The sequence below is a fragment of the Hylobates moloch genome, unplaced genomic scaffold (genome assembly GCF_009828535.3).
Source record: "Hylobates moloch isolate HMO894 unplaced genomic scaffold, HMol_V3 SCAFFOLD_1, whole genome shotgun sequence".
Classification (NCBI taxonomy): Eukaryota; Metazoa; Chordata; class Mammalia; order Primates; family Hylobatidae; genus Hylobates; species Hylobates moloch.
Genome location: NW_026652276.1, coordinates 175168085 through 175188783, shown reverse-complemented (window position 1 = coordinate 175188783; position 20699 = coordinate 175168085). Strand labels below are relative to the sequence as shown.

Sequence of the window (20699 nt, the reverse complement as noted above, 5' to 3'; positions counted from 1 at the left end):
CTCACACAGCAGAAGTTCCCTCAGCCCTTTTGTAAGATTACTAATCTCACGAGAGCTCTGCCTTCATTACTTAATAACCTCCTAAATGCCTCACTTCCTAATACTATCACACTGTTATTTAAGTTTCAACATATGAATTTTGGGGGACATATTTAGATTACAACAGGAACCAAGAGAGAGAGAGAATAGGGAGGTAGGTAGAGTCCAAATAATGTAGGTAACATAAAAAATGTTGCAGCTCATTTTAATGGGAAAAGGGAACAATGGATTTTTTTTCTTTTTTCTTTTTTCTTTTTTTTTAATGACATGATTTTAACCAGATTTGAACAGAAGAATGGCCACTTGGCCCAGGTAGAAGTAGATGAAGTGTTTGGTTTCATGTGTCAGGTAACTACCAAAGTTGCTCCCCACAATGCAACTCCAGGTGGGATTGTACTTCTTGTCAAATTCCTTCTTGATATGAGCCGCTATGTCCTCTATGTTGTGTTTCTCCAGCGCCTGAGTAGCGCAATCCACTGAGTCCTGTTGCATCTCTTCTGACATGTCCGCATTTTTTATCCTGGCCTTTCGATAGCACATGGTTACCATGGAGAACTGCAACGGTCTCCTGGGGAGGGTGCTAGCACCGCTCAGGCCGGGTGGAGCTGCCTTCGCTACCAAAACCATGGCGCCACACACACAGTGATCCATCCAAAAACAAGGACTGCAGCCTAAATTCCAAATACCAGAGACTGAAATTTTCAGGCTTCCTAAGGGAACACCTCGTTGTTTGAACCTTTGCCGTGTTTTGTACAGGGCATTCTCCGTACTAGTTTGTTGTGGTTATAAAACAATTAGTAGAATAGCCTATGTTTGTATTTATTTTCTGTCCCATACTTCTGCCCCACGTTGTTTTCTCTCAAAATCCATTCCTTTAAAAAATAAATCTGTTGCAGATGAAAAAAATTTTTTTAAATCACATGATTGAATGTATGTTTTGAAAACAATCCTATTTCTGTAGTGTGGCAAATAAATAGGAGGAAAGCCAGAGTCAATATAGGAAAACCCAAATTTAGACTAATAAAGAGATCTAAAGAAGAGGTAGAGTTTGCTTGAAATAAATGAAAACAGTGGAAGTGGAAAGACGTATACTTGTTCAGAACAGGAATCGCAATGAAAATGCTAATGATTTGGATATGGTAGAGGAAGAAGTAAGAATTATCCTAAACTGAGCAGTTGGATAGACCCAACATTTTCTGGGAGAGGGAAAGTTGGTTAGGGTTATGCTTATAAATTAGGGCTTGATCATGAATTTTGAACATAATATCTGTGCTCAGATTAGAATTTTCATCTGAAGTAAAATTTTGGAGACTATTGCATAAGTTTAGTTTGCTGTGAATATGGAAAAAAAATATTTATGAAGATTATAAAGTTCAATCAAACAAATGTTTTCTAAAAATATTTGTTCAGAGTCCTTTTTAAAATCATTTATAAAATCATATTGAGAAACTGAAATGAATAAATATTGTAAAATATTCTTTTAAAGAAGATGGATGAATACGTATCTTTCAGGAAACCCAGCATGGTTTCTTTTGACCCCTACTTTAAATTGTTTGAAAAGGCAATGGATCTGAGGTGAAAAACAGTACAGATACTTACAATTAGGGTACAGAGAATGATAAATTTGGGATCACATTTTAAGAAGCCAGCAAAACTGGGAGAGAGACTAATGTCATGTTGAAAACATTGAGCTAACTGATATTTTCTATAGCTAATTTTATTGAATCTGTTTATGTGCTTAGGGCTTTATGTGTTTAACTAATATATTCATAACAATCTGATTAATTAAGAAATAGTGTTATTTTTACTTCAAAGACCATGAAACAGACTCAGGAGAGTTATATTTTTTAAAAAAGATTACCTGCAAGTGCAAAAACTAAAATATAAATTTGTGTGGTTTCTATCCATCTCAAAGACAACACAAATCTCCATGAAAGGGAGACACAAAGATATTCATGAGAAACACTGCCTTGTATTTTATGTTGCTGTTCTATAAAATGAGATGTATACAATAAGATTTAATAAAATATAAAAACCTAGAAAACTGCAAAGTCTAACCTAGAAAACTTTGGATCAGACTTTCAAAATTAATCAAGTAGAATATTTCAGATGATTTTTCTCTAACTCATCTGGAATAAGGTATGGAGGATTGGCAAACTGTGAATTGTTTGGCTATGACATGATGAGTAATATCTGAGTGAAAAATATCTAGACATGAGACCCTAGCATGTGCTTCTTAATCACTCTTTGGCAGAATTGAAGCTTCTCATCTGTCTGCTAGCCAAGACTCTTAAGACTAGGCACAGCATCATTATGCATTAGAATGCTTTTATAGCGTATTTCTTGGAAGGAATTTTTGGGAAGCCTCGCATCTTAGCAAATGGGAACACAGACCTTTTAAGGTAGTGTCCAGAAATGAACTCAATGTAATTTTCCATGTTTTAACAGCTGTTATTCAAGGAGATCATATTTTTTTGCAAACAAATAGCACTTTATAATGTCTACAGGTAGATTTTTTGCTATATTTATTAAAAAGTAAAATCAAAATGCTAAATGGTAGATATTAATTATCTGCAAAATAATGCATAGATTCCACATGTATGAGTTGGTTTTGATGTCATGAAAGTACATTTAAATGCTTTGATTAACTACATAACTAAGAAAAACAACTTTATGACCGATTGAGAATAATCTTTGGTAGAAAGTTGGCCTATAATTGCTTGTGTCTTATTTGCCTCTGGCTCTTTTTCTTTGGCTTTTACACTGCTGGTAACATTTTTTAGCCTGCAGAGACATCAAGTTTTCCAACATTCTAACAGTAAGGAGAAAAAATGCTCTTAAAGAGTCCTGATATTCAACTACTCTTATACAGAGTCCTTGGGATACTTTATGAGGTCACTGGTCCACACAATTGAGCTTCTAGTGAGACTAATAATAGAATTATAAGTAAAAATAGAGTATGAATACACTTTCTTTTCTTGGCTCTCTCTTGTATGATATATATTTGGTATGCCTTTCTCCTATGTGGTTTCTATGGAAAAATAAGGTCTGAGGTTTTATTATTATTATTATTTATTATTTTCTTAATAATGTAAGCATTCACCTCTCCCCTGAATGATCAGCAAAAACAGAGTGGAGGCCAACAACAACAGCAAAATTCCTAAGCTGGCTTAGAGATTCTCTGCTTATTTCTATCTTATATGCTGTTATTCATCATTTATCAGTAGAATTTGTATAATCTAGAAGAAAAGGATTATGGTATAATCCCAGGGAAAATACACAAAAACCTACCACTGTATCTGTCTCTCTCTAGTTAGCAGCCTAAGGTAAAACTTGAAGAAAGGCCCTAAAGACTAATATGTAATTTGGTCCAGCTTACAAAGGTAGAAACCCAAGTATGATTTAAAATCAAGTGCTGGGTAGCAACAAATATTTGCCTTGAGCATTGTCTTCAATGAAGGCAAAAACAATTTGGATTTTTGTACTTTTCGATAGTGGAATAAGTCTAAGACAATGAGTCCCATAAGATATTGGATTACAAATCTTAGAATCACATTCCATGAGTACATTTTCCTCCCTCAACAAAATTCCATCAATCTATATTAAACCATTAAGACTCAAATGGTTTTAAAAATTGGCAAGTAAATAAAAGAGTCATAGAGTTTTATTGGACTTTAAGTCCTCGCATTCCTTAAATTATACCATGGGCAAACATAAATTTACAATGTATCTGCCTTAACTTTGCCCCTATATTTTGTGAAGTGAAAACATTTCAGGTTCAGTAGCTAAGCATTTACAGTGTCCAGTCACTTTGCAAATAAGTCTGCTTTGTCTGATCACCTGAATACACAAGTCCATCATTCTTAAAATCTTTGCCTCAACATTTCTTTTGTTGGCTTTATACTAGTTAGTTACTTTTTGTCAGCTCTTGTCTTGATAATCTACTTTACTTGGGACACTTATTGCTTCCTCTAAGATTTGAATCTCACCCTGTCCATACCAGTATTTCTTAAAACCTTAAAAATGTGCCCCCAAAACCCTGTCCCATCAATGGAATCTTGATGCCTGCTGTTGGGCCCACTGACACTATTCACTTGTCTGGAACTTTGAAGCTTATTGGTCCTATGTCAAGATTCCCTACTCATCTGTTAAAATGCTCACTAGTTGTCTGGAGTTTGTTAATTGTCCTCCCCCAGGTCAGATAAGTTTCTGGGAAAATAGTTTTCCTTGCAGTGCTGTCTTCGTTATGGAGAAAATGATTTAGCTGTATTTCAAAAGGGTTACTTTTTCCCTGTTCTGCCAAAAATGTAAGGGTATTTTTCTTTGATCTTCACCATGAGAACCTGGTGTTGTTCTTGGAGGTAAAACTCACAAAAATATGCTCCTACCACCCCAACCCTATGACTGGGTGACTGGGAGTTTCTCACTCTCAAGCTAGTCCACACTTAGCTTCCAGCAATTCATCAAAATTATCATTTGAGTATTCTTATCAGCATATGGCTCCAGCAGCTTCTGACCCAAATAATCTGACGGCAAGTATGCTCATCTTTATTCACCTGTCTCTAGCTTTTAGGATGGTGGTTTTGCACTGTGACCTCCTCTGATGCTTCTCCATTAAGTCATTAATTATTGGTTTGTTAAGCATTTTCCTTGTTTAATTATTTATTAGTTATTTATTTATTACTGCTTTCTCTTGAAATTGTTTTCTATGATCTTAGTAGCACACTATAAACATAATTTTCTCCCTGGTTTTCCCTGTAATTCACAATAATTGAATACTACTTCTCTATGTTTTATTATTATAATAAACACTAACTCTCTATTCTATATTGTCCTTTATGTTCACTTAGCAAACTTTACCTGGAAAGCTCATTCATGCTACTGTCTTCAATGATCACCTATAGAATTATGCCATGGAACTATTTTGTTTGGTCTAGAAATCTTCCAAAGTTCTAGATGTGTGGGTCCATCTATTTACTGAGCATCCTGACACTGAGGCATAAAATTACTGAAAACTGATTACTGAGGAGTACTCTCAGGAGACAACCTGGTTAAATGTACTTCTTGCTCAGTGATCTTCCCCTCTTGCAGGAGTGATCTCCTCTCCAGTTTCTGCCTGCTTTTGGTGTTCTCCAATGTCTTTAAGAAGGTATCATCATTATAATTATAGCTTATCTTGGTATCGACGGAAGGTTAATCTGACATAATATTTTCTTTCATTATCAGAGCCATACCTATTCTGAATGAAATTAAACCCTCAAAATGTATTCAGACTTATCTCTGTAGTTCACTACCTAAACCATTGTGAAACTGGCACTGAGCACAATGCATTTACTATCTAGGGAACAGTTTCCTGAGTAAAGCCCTTTCTTTTTACAACAGCATATCTAATTGAACACGGCAACAAATGTACATAATTGCTAAAGAGACAAATTATTTTCTGAATTCTATTCCTGACCTTATAACCCACGTTGAGTGAAATAAAGTTTAACAATACAAATGTCAATGTGCCTATTTGATAGATTTATATAAGAAAAGAAAAAAATGTTATGAATAGACGTAAGTACACTTGACCATATATTAATATATTTTAAATTAATTTTTGAAACTATTTAAGTAGGCTGTAAGGCACTCAGCTTAAAAAAAAACAAAAGTAAGAACAAACCTAAGAAAAGATTCTATAGATACAATTTTTCAACACCACATTCTGGCTATTTGAGATTAAGAGATTCTGTTTTAGGTAGCCCGTATTTTAGACGGATAAGAAGAGTGGCAAGAACTCCATTCCTTTATAGCAGGTACCGTCATGTACCTGCTATAAGTATTCAGTGGTTTGTTTTTTCAATATTTGCTTCAACATAGTATTTTTTTTCTTTTATCAGGGAAGAAGGTTTGCATTGGCTTCATATATCTATCTAATTTTAACTTTTTTTTTTTTTTCCAGTCTTTACCCTTCTGTCTTACTGGGTTTCTAGGCTCTCTGGAAAGCCAATACCATAGCACTAAACATGAAGAATTAGGGGAGGATGACAGGACATACACAGGTTTTACTATTTAACAACACATTGACCAACACGTTGACCAAATACACTAATTATTTTAAAATGAATTGCCTTAATTAGGAGAGAAATATGGTTATGTGTCTCATATTTGGTTTTCTGGTACGTAAGAAATGCTAATATAGTTGCTAAATTGCTTTGCTCTTTAAAAGTGTTTTTGGAGCTCAATGTAATTAAAACACTTTTTTTTTTTTTTTTTTTTTTTTTCTGACAGGTTCTCACTCTGTAGTACTGGCTGGAATGCAGTGGCAGGATCACAGCTCACTGCAGCCTCAGCCTCCTCAGGCTCAGGCGATCTTCACACCTCAGCCTCCTGAGTAGCTAAGGCTCCAGCATGCACCAATCACACCTGACTAATTTTTATATTTTTAGTAGAGACAGGGTTTTGTCATGTTGCCCAGGCTGATCTCAAACTCTGGGGCTCAAGAGATCTGCCCGCCTTGGCCTCCCAAAGTGCTAGAATCACAGGCATGAGCCACTTCATCTGGCCCAATTAAAACTATTACATCAATTCCAATATTAGTGTTATTGCTTTAGTATCAGATATTAGAGACAGAAATAAACTAATAGTTTAAACGTCACCATTTTGATGTTCAGTTTATCAGCAGGGGAAAAGATAACTATGCTAATCCTCTACTACATCCTCATCCCTGCATGTTACCTGTTATTGGAAGGTTGAAATGTATGTAATTAGACAAACCTTTTATTCTTCAAACAGTGATGAGTCTAAAATACATGAATATTTCCTCAAGAGATAAAATATTGATTTAAAGTCACAATATACACATTAACAATATTAATTTCCTAAAAAGAGTTTTTTATTAAAATAGAAAGGAACAAGGGTACTAGCTACCTACAATTATGAAAATCATAAGCAAATAAAAAACTTGGAGATCAGTTAATATTTTACCTAAAATTGTAAAGATCTAATATTTTTGACTCCATTATCTTATTTTATTCTTATAGTAATCATAAAAGACAGGAATTCATTTTCCTATTTTTACATTTGAGAATATGGAAACCTAGAAGAGTTAAGAATTATTTCAAAGGCAGTGAAGCAGAGGTTGAACTCATATGAGATTCTGAAGGTTATGCTCTTTCCATGATATATTCTGAAGGCTTTTAGTATAGTCCATAATAATTAAAAAATTATTAGTAATCTTTAATTATAAATATTAACTAATTATATAGGTTATTCCACTGGGATATTTATTTTAGAAATTCTTTTTGTGCCTTTAATAAGGTCTGAAAACTATTAAATTTATTATTATACTGTGTTTGTTTACAGCTTTGCAATGCTGATGAATATTCTCACCATATGTAGGCTACTGTCTTTCCTTTTTAATTAACTTTTTATTTCAGAAGAATTTTAGATTTACAGAAAGGTTGTAAAGAATACAAAAAATTTGGCCGGGCGCAGTGGCTCACGCCTGTAATCCCAGCACTTTGGGAGGCCGAGGTGGGCGGATCACAAGGTCAGGAGATCGAGACCATCCTGGCTAATACAGTGAAACCCCGTCTCTACTAAAAATACAAAAAAATTATCCGGGTGTGGTGGCGGGCGCCTGTATTCCCAGCTACTCGGGAGGCTGAGGCAGGAGAATGGTGTGAACCTCGGGGGGCGGAGCCTGCAATGAGCCGAGATCGCGCCACTGCACTCCATCCTGGGCGACAGTGAGACTCCATAAAAAAAAAAAAAAAAAAAAAAATTCCTATATACCCTACATGCAGTTTTTTGTATTGTTAACAGGTAGCATTAATATGGTACATTTGTCAAAATTATCAAGGCAATATTGATATATTTTTACAGCAATTATTCATATTTTCTTAATTTTTACTTAATATTCTCCTTTTTGTTCTAACATCCCATCTGTTAAACCACGGTATATTTGTCATGTCTTAAGCTATTCTTGGATGTGACTGTTTCTCAGACTTTTTTTTTTTTCTGTAGATAAATTGGCTGGTACAGACTTTCTTTGTTTTTGATGACCTAAAAAGTTTGAAGGAGAATTGATCAGGTATTTTGTAGACTATCTATCGATTTGTTATTGTTTGATTATGTAGAATGGAGTTAAATATTGTGTGGAGGGAAACTACAGAGGTGAAATAATATCTTCATCACATCATATCAAGGGCACACACTGTCAACATGACTTATTACTGTTGATGCAAATCTTGATCTCCTGGCTGAGGTAGTATTTGTCAGGTTTATGCATTGTGAAGTTACTTTCTTTGCCCTTCCTTCCATACTGTACCCTTTGGAAAAAAGTCACTATTCACAGCTGACAATTAAAGGTCAGAGGGCTGTGCTCAGTCTTTTTTAGGGTAAAGAATCTACATAAGTTATTTGATATCTTTCTGTACAAGGAAGTTTTTTTTCTATTTTCCCCTATTTATTTATTCATGTATTAATTTTTCTATCAGTATGGACTCATAGATATTTATTATATATTGAGTTATAATCCAAAATTCCATCATTTATTTTGTTGCTCAAATTATTCCAACTTTGGACATTAGGAGCTTGTTTAGTTGGCTTCTGTAACCTTTGACATTCCATCACTGTGGTTTTTTATGGAGCTTTTTCTTATTTTCCAGCACTGCAAGGTGTTATACACTCATTTTTCTTTCTGTTTTCCTTTTTTAGATTTGGGTTTAGCAGTGTGCTAGGATAAAAGAAATAAAGCAAGGGAGGAGGGAATAAGGGAAGGAAATCTACATCCATCTTTCATATTCCCTGTTCCGGTCCTGGAAACAACTATTTATCCAAAGGGCTATGGTTCTATCTAATGGAGAATGGGATTAGAAACTAAGATCTGGTATAAAAATAAGATCTGGTATAAAAAATGACAGCTTTCAAGATGAAAAATAATAAAAAAGCAAAATTGAAAAATCAATTTAGAGATAGAATATGCCAGAATTGTTTTGTTGTTATTTGGTTAAAAGTAAATATTTACATTTTAAAGGGATTTTATGATATTATTAGCATAAACTAACAAGCATTCATATTATTAAATTTTTATAAAGAGATGTAATATATCTGTTGACTGAAAATATGTCACATGTCAAGTACTATTCTAGATGTTTGGAATTTTTCTCTCTCCTTCATGTCTTAGTTTGACTCTGCCTGTCTCTGTTTTTCTGTCTCTTTCTCTCATTCTCTCTCTCTCACATACACACATATGCACACACACATACACAATCACGTATACACAAAAAATCTTTAAAGACAAAAGGAATGTTTACAAAGCTTTTATAATCTACTCAAGGATGTGAGCATAATTTTAATATATTTATTACATAGCAAGTAAAGAGTGGTGGCAATCTGATTTGATTGTGAGAAGTGACGTAAAGGGTCACAACAATGGCACAAAGGACACTCAGGTGGCTGGGGCATGTATGTCAATCTTATGGCTTAAAAGAATAGTAACCATAAGTAGACCTGAAGATCTTTTTAGCAATAATGCTAGTTTCTAATAACTGCATTGACACATGATGACACACACTTAATTCTTCTAAATTATGAGTTGATATTCCTAAATGATCAAGTGAACGATTTAGGGGAAATGTTAACGATAAAATGGAATAAAATTTCCAGGTAAAAAGGATTATGCAAACCTTGATCCAAATACTGCATTTTATTTTAATTAGTGAAATACTGAAATGGTGTTTTTTAAACTTTTTATAACACAGATAACTCATCTAAAATAAGTATTTTTAAAATTGTGGTGTTTTAATGATCAAATGTTGGTAACAAAACTATCTTAATTTATAAAATGGTCAAATTCAAACATCAGGCCAATATCCTTGAGGAATATAGATGCAAAAATTCTCAACAAAATACTGACAAACCAAACCCAGTAGCACATCAAAAAGCTAATCCATCACAATCAGGTAGGCTTTATTCCTGGGAGGCAAATTTGGTGCAACATATGCAAATCAATAAGTGTGATTCATCATATAAACAGAACTAAAACCAAAAACCACACAATTAGCTCAATAGATAAGGAAAAGTCTTGCTATAACATTCAACATCTTTCTGTAGTAAAAATCCTCAATAACTAGGCATTTAAGGATCATACTTCAAAATAATAAGAGCCATCTATGAAAAAACTCACAGCTAACATCATACTGAATGGGCAAAGACTAGAAGCATTCCCCTTGAAAACCAGAACAAAATAAGAATGTCCTCTATCACCACTCCTGTTCAACATAGTACTGGAAGTCCTGGCCAGATCAATCAAGCAAGATAAATAAATAAAAGCCATCAAATAGGAAGAGAGGAAGTCAAAATATCCCTGTTTGCAGATGACACAATTCTATATCTAGACAAACCTATATTCTCTACCCAAAAGTGCTTTGATCTGAAAAAAAAAAAACAAAAAAAAAAAACAAAAAAAAAACCTTTAGCAAAGTTTCAGGATACAAAACCAATATACAAAAATCAGTAGTATTCCTATAAACCAATGACATCCACACTGAGACCAAATCAGGAACTCAATTAATTCACAATTGTCAGGAAAAGAGTGAAATATGTAGGAATACAGCTACCCAGAGAGGTGAAAGATCTCTACAATAAGAATTATAAACCACTGCTGAAAGAAATCAGAGACAACAATATAAATGGAAAAACATTCCATGCTCATTCATAGGAAGAATCAATATTGTTAAAATGGCCATATGGCCCAAAGCAGTTTATGGATCCAATGCTATTCCTATCAAACTAAAAATGATATTATTCATAGAATTAGAAAAAAAAAACTATTTTAAAATTCATATGGAACCAAAAAAGAGCCCAAATAGCCAAGTCAATGCCAAGTGAAAAGAACACAGCTGGAGGCATCATGTTGACTGACTTCAAACTATATTACAAGGCTACAGTAATCAAAAGAGCATGGACTTGTACAGAAACAGACACATAGAGCAATGGAACAGACTAGAGAGTTCAGAAATATTACTCTCCACCTATAACTAACTGATCTCTGACAAAGACAACAAAAACCAGCAATGGGGAAAGGACTTCCATTTCAATAAATGGTGCTGAAATAACCTGCTAGCCATATGCAGAAGTTTGAAATCGAACCCCTTCCTTATACCATACAAAAAAATCAACTCAAGATGTATAAAAGACTTTAATGCAAAACTTAAAACTATAAAAACCCTGGAAGATAACCTAGGAAACACCATTCTGGATACAGAACTGGGCAAAGATTTCATGACAAAGGTGCCAAAAGTAATTGCAACAAAAACAAAAATTGAAAAATGATACCTAATTAAACTAAAGAACTTCTGAACAAGCACACCCTAAACTATCAATAGAGTAATCAGACAACCTACAGAAGTGGAGAAAATATTTGCAAACTACCATTCCCACAAAGGTCTAGTATCCAGAAGTTATATGAAACAAATAGGTTCACAAGCAAAAAACAACTCCATTAGAAAGTAGGCAAAAGACATGAACAGACGTTTTTCAAAAGAAGACACACATGCAGCCAGTAAGCATATGAAAACAATGCTCAACATTATGCATCATTCAAAAAATGCAGATCAAAACCACATTGAGATACTGTTTCACACCAGTCAAAATGGCTATTATCAAAGAGTCAACAACAACAACAAAAACAGGTGCTGGTGGATTTGCAGAGAAAAGGGAACACATACAGTGCTCATGGTAGTGTAAATTAGGGTAGCCATTGTGGAACTCAGCATGGTGTTTCCTCAGAGAACCTGAAACTTGATCCAGCAATCCCATTATTGGGTGTTATGATGGTTAATATTGAGTGTCAATTTGATTGGATTGAAGGATGCAAAGTATTGTTCCTGAGTGTACCTATGAGAGTGTTGCTAAAGGAGATTCACATTTGAGTCAGTAGACTGGAAGAGGCAGAGAAACATGGAAGGACTAGACTGGCTAAGTCTTCTGGCCTTCATTTTTCTCCTGTGTTGGATGCTTCCTGCCTTCAAACAGCTTTTGGACTCTTGGACCTACACCAGAGGTTTGCCAGGGGCTCTCAGGCCTTCAGCCACTAACTGAAGGTAGCACTGTTGGCTTCCCTACTTTTGAGGATTTGGGACTAGGACTGACTTCCTTGCTCCTCAGCTTGCAGATGGCCTATTGAGGGACTTCACTTTGTGATTGTGCGAGTCAATATTCCTTAATAAACTTCCTTTCATATATGCATCTATCCTATTATTTCTGTCTCTCTACAGAACCCTAACTAATACAGGTATATACCCAAAAGAATGTAAATTCCTCTACCACAAAGACATATGCTCACATATGTCCATTGCAGCACTATTCGCAACAGCAGAAACATGGAATCAACCTAAATGTCCATTAATGATAAAGTGGAGAAAGAGAATGTGGTATGTATGCATTACAGAATACTATGTAGCCATAAAAATGAACAAGATCATGTCTTTTGTAGCAACATGGCTGGAGCTGGAGGCCATTATCCTTAGCAACTATGCTTATTAACTGGGTATTAATTAATCTGTTTACCAAACTCCCATGACACACCGTTTGCCTATAAAACAAACCTACAAATGTACCCCTGAACCTAAAATAAAAATTACGATTTTAAAAACTAAAAATAACAAAATTGTCAAATTCTACTTTAATTTCTTTGCCTCTCACTTTTTATTACACAACTTTTTCCTGAAATTTAATATGCTTATTATTTTTTCAGTTATGTTAGAGGAAAATAAAATGTAATAAAACAATCTTGATAAAGGAATTTTTAGACATTTCTCAATTTTACAAAAGGAAATAATAACTTCAATATTAAAATTGATTTAAAATTATAAAACAAGTTTTTATACTTAAATATTTAAAGAACTGTAATTAGATTACTGATTTGTAGTTAAAATTTAGTAAAACCACAATGACCATAAAACAAAATGACAAAAATCTTTGAGCAAATAATTACTAATCTATTTATAAACTTTTGTTTTTCATAATGTGGTATTGGATTATTGTTACTGGATATACAATAATTTCCATTTTTTCTGTTTGCTTTTGCTTTAGCCAATGGTAATAAAATACTTGGTACTATTTGGTTGTTTTTCTTCTGTTTCGACTGAAAATATTATTATATAGAGACCTCATGTAGCCAACTAACTTAAAACATTCATTTCTCTATTTATTTCTTCTTTTATGTTGGTCTTATACCAGCATTTGAAGTGAAATTTTCCGGTTCGCTGTCTTTTACAAACCATGTTTCCACCATCTACATATTATTTTACTAAGGGAAATAAGTATAGAAAATAGAAGTAAATATTTCCTTATGAACTATGATTTCTACTCTAGTTATAGAGACTATATGTGAGATTTTATAGATGTCAGGGAAATGCTTGACTTAAATAGAGATTATATATTATGTGTAAATGAATTGTAAAGCCACTTTGAAGGAAATATACACATTATTAGGTTAAGCGAATAGGTAAGTCAAAATGGAATTTATTTCTAATTTCAACTTTCTTGATAGATTGTTAAATAGAGGAATGTTAAAGCTAAAATGATATCAGGGATCACTTAGTTCAATCTCCACAAATTAGAAATTTAAGAACTATAAATGTCCTAATTTACAGAAAGCTGTACAACCAGTAAGTGACAGATGTAATATGAGACCTAGGCCTCCTGAGTTTCAGGGAAATTTAGTTTCCATTGAAATATGCTGTATTCTCAGTTGTTATTACATAAGTGTAAGGCATTGACTGTGTCAATTGCTTTATTTATAAAATGACTATGAAGTTTTTAGTCCTATTCAAATGTTAGTTTATTTAATTGGATTCTAGTGTAAAACATGTGTCTAGGGACTATGACAAATTGTAGTCCTTGGAACCAGGCAAAACTATTTTGAGCTAGTTACTAGACAGCTGTGTACTTTTGTCAAAACTCTTAGCTTCTACTGCCACTGTACAAGACTGCTGTGGGGATTATATGTCACCTAATGTGTTTCCTGGCCTGTTTTAAGTCATTGACAAATAATAACAGTCAGTAGCAGTGATATTGTTTGTGAAATTTTAAGATTTATTCTCAAGATTTAAGTCCATTTATAATCCATAGCAGGACAACAATTATTTTAAATTAAATAGTATTAGAGAAATGCAGAGCAATTACAAATAATTCACCTAGGGATTTAAGTCAAGGCTTAGGTGTAACAATAACAACACTTTTCTTCCACAAAGTAGTCTTTTTATCTGTAAACTAAACAAATGGATGACTACTGAGATTTTTTTCTCTAAAAACTCATAATTCCATAAATAAGCTTAAGCATATATCATTAAAAGAACAAAAACAGCAAGAATATGTAAAATACAGTATATGCTTTGGAGAAGTAATAATTTAAATCAGACTTTTGTATAAAAAGTAAAAGATTGGTGAAACCCCGTCTCTACTAAAAATACAAAAAATTAGCCGGGCGTGGTGGCGGGCGCCTGTAGTCCCAGCTACTCGGAGGTGACCGGAGGGTTGCAGTGGAGTCGGCTCCAGCCTGGGTGACAGGAGATCCTCTCAAAAAAAAAAAAAAAAAAAGTAAAAGATTTCAAACTAATGGTAAAATAAATCATTTTAATTTTTAAAATTATTATACATTATTTTACTAGAGACAATTTGATTGATGAGAAAATTAAAATTGATATTTAAAAATAAAAATCGTACCAATTATTTTAATGTATTTGCATACTTATATTTATAATAAAATCAGCAATATAATTATAATCCTTGTGATCTTGGGCATGTCACTAGTGTTTTTAGGTATTAGAAATTGAAAATAACAACTGTGTTGTAGAAGCTCTAGGGAAACTGTCATCATACATGCCTAATTGAACTCTAAATTGAAATTAAAATTTAAAACATTAAAATTTTTATTTGCCTATTATTAAATGTAAATTGGTGGATAGCAAATTGGCCATATTTATCTACAAGATTACTAGTTAGTAGCCTTACCTTATGTCCAAATGATAATTCTACTTCTAGAGAATTTCATGGAGGAATAAATGAATATATATATATATACTAGGATAACGATCAGATTTTTATTGATTATAGTAAAAAATTGGAAATAATAAATATTCAAAGTAGGAAATTTGTCAAATAATTTATGGTACATTATTCTAATTAACTATTGTAATCATTTTAGAGAAATATGTTATAGCATAAAAAAAGATGAGGACTATATTACTACATAAATGATAAAAAATTGAATTGCCAAGTTAAAAGTTTTATTAAACAATTCTATGTCTATATATTATATGCACTTATATAATAATTTATGTGGAATACATATTACAATGTTCTTACAAATCATTCCTGGCTTATTGGGATACAGATTATCTGTATTTTTCTGAATTTCTTAAAAATGTGTTCATACTAATAATAACAAAAAGTTTATTATCTTTTCAATGAGTCAGGTTGGGCTAGATGTCTCCTGGGGTTTTTCTAAGCCTGAAACTTTTATGGTTTTAAACTAAATGGAACATTTCAGGCTCACTGCCATGTAGTTGTTAATAAATTGATTGGCAATTTAATGGTCAAAGTACGCAGACATTATAAAATGGAAGCCAATTGTTTTATTTACGATAATACTAAATATTTATAAAAGAAATATACAAACAAACTCTCAAGCAAATTATTTTATATAAGCAGAGCTAATATTCAACTGATAGCTACCTGTGCAGTTTTAGTGGTTGTTTATGGCTGGTTCTCATTCTGATGGATAAGGGCCTGTGCAGTTCTAGGTGTTAAACATATAAAATTTTTATTTGCCTATTACTAAACTTAAATTGGTGGACAGTGATTTCAGTAACCGAATTTAAAAGGCAGGAATAAGTCTGTATATCGAGGCGGGGGAAATATATGGGGACATAATCAGTGCAAGTTCTAAATCAGTTGATTTGGAGGTATCTAAGTTACCTGTGGCAAATTATACTTTACAAAGTGGCTACAGAGTATTTCTTTCTAGTCCCTCCTGTTCATCAAGATCCCTTCCATTGCCCCATCAGAAGATGAAGTCCATGTCCCTTCACCTTAAACATAGGTGGGTCTTTGTGATTTCCTTGACTAAAAGAATATGGTAGAGGTAATGCAATATAACATCTGAGATTAGGTCGTAAAAGGTCATACAGCTTCTTCCTGCCTGTCTTGGAACACTAACTCTTAGGATTCATCCACAATGTTGTGAAGAAGCCCAGTACAAATGCAGAGGCACAATTAGAAAGCAACTGTGGCCTCAGTTGGGTTCCAAATCAATAGCTGGTATTAACTTGCCAGCCATGTGAATAAACTATCTTTGAATAAGATCTTTCGGACCTCAGACCCAGCCTAAGTGATGCTACACGGACCAGAAATTAGACTACTCTGGAGTCTTGCTATAATCACAGATTAATTAACAAAATAAACGAATGTTGTTGTTTTCAACCACTAAGTTTTTATGGTCTGTTTCACAGCAACTAATAACTGATATAGGACCTTATTGGTTGTTATTTGACTTTTAATAAAAATATTTCAGTAATATATTACACAAGAAAAATGCAGAAAATTAAGCTCAACTGAATCAAATAAGTGCAAAGGCTTTTAAATGTGTTGGCTTGAAGGCAGAAACATTTTAATCTGGCTAAAGGAAAAGAGAGACATGAAAAGCCACATCTCCATTGTTAATGATACTTAATTTTTTTCATACACGGAATTGTAAGTATTAATATAGTTGTCTCACATTTACATCTCATAAATGTCCAAGTTTTTTTATTACAGTTTCCTCTTTGTAAACCACATCATCCTTCTTTTCATCCCCTTAATTGATAAAATATTTTGTAGGCCAAGTCACACTCTAAAGATTTATTTCAGCTGGGCATGAAATAAATGGTGGATCATGTCTATAATCCTAGCACTTTGGGAGACCCAGGCAGGTGGACTGCTTGAGTGCAGGAGTTCAAGGCCAGCCTGGGCAACATGATGAAACACTGTCTCTACAAAAAATACAAAAATTACCCTGGTGTGGTAGAGTGCACCTGTAGTCCCAGCTACTGGGGAGGCTGAGATGGGAAGATTTCTTGAACCTGGGAGGTCAAGACTGCAGTGAGCTGTGATTGCAACACCACACTCCAGCCTGGGTGACAGAGTGAGACCATGTCAGAAGGAAAGAGGGAGAGAGAGAGAGAGAGAGAAAGAAAGAGAGAGAAAGGAAAGGAAAGGAGAAAGAAAGAAAGAAAAGAAAGAAAGAAGAAAGAGAAAGAAAGAAAGGAAAGAGAGGAAGGAAGGAAGGAAGGAAGGAAGGTTGGAAGGAAAGAAGAAAAAGAAGGAAAGAAGGAAGGAAAGAAAGAAAGAAGGAAGAAAGAAAGAAAGAAGAAAGAAAGAAAGAAAGAAAGAAAGAAAGAAAGAAAGAAAGAAAGAAAGAAAAGAATTTTCAGCAACCATCCAGAAACTACAGCAGATGGTAAGAGTTAAATTCCCAGGAGTTTAAAAAGCTGGGAAATCTTATTATAAAATTTACTTATCATAGAAATCACTACTTTGTCAATATTGCTGAAGTTCGGGTCCCTTAAAGCCAAGTTTGCTCCCTGTGAACCTCTGAGCAGCACCTGATCCTCCTGCTGCTGTGACTACTTAGCAAACAAGTTCAATACTCTGTTCATTGAGAGGCAGTAGAGCATGGTGTTTAATGGTACAGACTTTGAAGCCAGACTAGCCGTGTTTGAAGCCCACCACAATCCATGTAACCTTGAGAACTTCATTTAACCTCTCCTTGCTGCAGTTTTTTCATCTATAAAATGAAGATTGTATAATAGTGTCTAACACATTGGAATAGTATTGTGTTGTTGAGGAAACTAAATAAGCTAAAGTAAGGTTCTTAAAACCGTACCTGATACTGAAGAAATACTATCTGTCAAAGTAGTTGGAAGACTTTCTCAAATGCTTTTCAACTTGCTGCTTTTACTATGGGGCTTGAAAATCCAAAAATTCATATTCAGTCTTCCTTGCATTTAGAGGCATCCATTGACTTAAAGGGGATTTCAGGAAATCACTTGCTTTCCTTATTAAAGAAACAGTTGAAGTTAGTATTGCCATCCTTTCTAACCTTCTATCGACTTACAAAGCTGCCACATTGGCTACAGCTGCAGCAGGGAAAAGTTGAGATAAAAACATGACCCTAAATTCTAACATCTGTCAGATGTTAAGCCCATAGCAGCAAATACTTATGAAATAAAAAAAAAAAAAAAATCAGTACTGGAGACACAGCTAGTTCAATCACAACATACATAATGGTACAATTGCTGCAAATAATTCCACTCCTGTCTAAAATGCCTAGCTAGGACTTATAATACCAGGTACTCTCTATACATTTCATACATGTAATGTATAATTCGAATAGACCTGCTGGCATGAGTATCATGATGCCAATTCAAAGGTGAGGAAATTGAGGTTTAGGGAGATTACATAAAATTACCTAAGTTGTACAGTTAGTAAATAGAGGAATAGAAATCTGAACCAAAGTCTGTAAGAGTTTACCATGCTCTTAACAATTATGCTTTTCAGCTACACTATAGGCATAGGAAGTAACCTAGGTGCAGAGAAGGAGAGTATCTGAAATTGCTTTTATAAAATTAAATACAAAAGTGTTCAGCAATTAAGAAATAAAGACACATTTCACTTAAATTACTTTTATAGGTATCTAAATTGATCAAATTGATCGACATTTATTCAACTTCCTATTTCTCTTTGCCCATAATAAAATAGAAAAAGAGCTATTTAAATTCTAAATTATACATTCAGTTTTTGGTGGGGAAAACTAATGGTTTGTGTCTGGAGGCATTTTCTGTATCATTTGTGAATGGGTTAGTGGTTGAAATCCACTTCCTAATTGTCATGTGTCCACCCACCACTATTGTTACAGATTTAGTGGTGATTTCAAGATCTGGTATGGTAGGAAGAGGCACTGTTTTCTAGGGCTTGGTATTTGTCCTTTCACTAAAAACAGGATAGTTACAGATTAATTCCTTTGTAACATAATCCATTTCCATCATCACTGCTCATGTCAAACTTGCTATCCTAATTTGTGATTGACCCCACAAGATTATAAATTCTTACCTTCAGAGAATATAAACTTTCTAAAAGTAGTCTGAAACTTGAAGAGATCTGTAAACATTTATGTAGGAATCATAACCGCAACCCAAAATAAACAAACATAGGAAACCATTGGGGTGGCTGGTGAAGTTTAGAACAATAATAAATATGCTCACTTTGCTACTAGGAGATAAAATAATAACAAAACCAACTACACAATTAAATATGATGTTTCTTCACATGGTTATTTATTTTCCCTTCAGAAATAAATTTAACTCTTTTGTTGTTAAGATACCTAAACAGTTTTAAATCAACAACCAAAAAAAAAAAAACCATCGTGAAAATGATAATTTATACAGATGTTATGCATTGTGATCTTGGGCAACAGAGGTCATAAGAATGATTTAGATCAATCTGGTATTGTTCCTTTTGAAGAGTTAAGCATTAATGTATTCCAAACACATAGAAATAAATTAAAATGCAAAAGGAACACAGATTTTTGTGCATTTGTTCTACATTTTTCTCATTCCTTTTACTCATTCATCCTGCAATTATTTCTAGAGCCTATTATCTTATAGGAAGTAAGGGAACTGAAAAGCCACAATCAAAACTTACGTTTTCCATGGAAACTTAATAATCTAAAATGAAAAATAAAATGTAACAACTAGAAAATATAACACATAATGCTGTGTTAAATATAACGGTGATACAAATAGTAGCTGCAGAGTTTCAAGGAATAGAGTTCAATGAGAAAATGAAGGCAGAGAATGAAGGATGAATATGCAGAGGATGAAGACTTTGAGATGGGCTTGATTTTTACTTGATTTTATAGGAAAAAAAATGGGGCACTTCTACTTTTAGGGAATCAACTTCTACACTTCTGAATGTCCTTCTCCCTGATGCTAGGTCCCATCCCTATCTCAGCAGCTGTGCTTCAGAAAAAACAAAACAAAACAAAACAAAACAAACAAACAAAAAACAAAAACCCTACCATAGCAGGCCTGTAGCAGTTATCTATAGAACACTTTCTTATGGGTTGGGCTTTTGGCTGGCACTGGAACATTCAACCTTCAGAAAGTCTGATCCATTGATAAAGGTGGTTTGCCCGCCTGTGTCACTGCACATCTACTTTCTTTCTGGGAGTCTGGAGTTTCATCAGCTACAGCTGATTGTGCCTATGTGACCATCCTCAAGTAAAAACCTCGAACTCCCAAACAGGGCTCCCTTGGCGTGGCCTCTCCCAAGAGGGAGAACATAGGGAGCCTATGCAGGAACCCTTCCAGATTCTGCCTGCCCTGTTTCCTTTTCCTTTAACTGATTATCCTGCTGTGTATGCTTGCTGTGTTGAAGTTCTGTGAGTCTTTCCAGTGAATCACTGTGTTTGGATGGTCCCTGGGGCCTTAAAACATCAGTCTATCAGCCCCTTTCATTTTTCACAACTCTCTCCTACCTAGAATAGGTGCCATACTGAATCATTTTAGTACAACTTTCTCATCACTCTAAAGTAAAACGAAGTCACTTAAAACAACCCTACTAATATA

General features: G+C 34.0%; 1 protein-coding gene across 1 annotated transcript; it reads right to left on the bottom strand.

Annotated features, from left to right (window-relative positions):
• Nucleotides 1-312: 312 nt before the first annotated feature.
• On the bottom strand, nt 313-579 carry LOC116809637 (dynein light chain 1, cytoplasmic-like). The gene has a single exon (XM_032753492.1). The coding sequence runs from the start codon at nt 577-579 to the stop codon at nt 313-315; it is 267 nt and encodes an 88-aa protein (XP_032609383.1).
• Nucleotides 580-20699: the final 20120 nt, after the last annotated feature.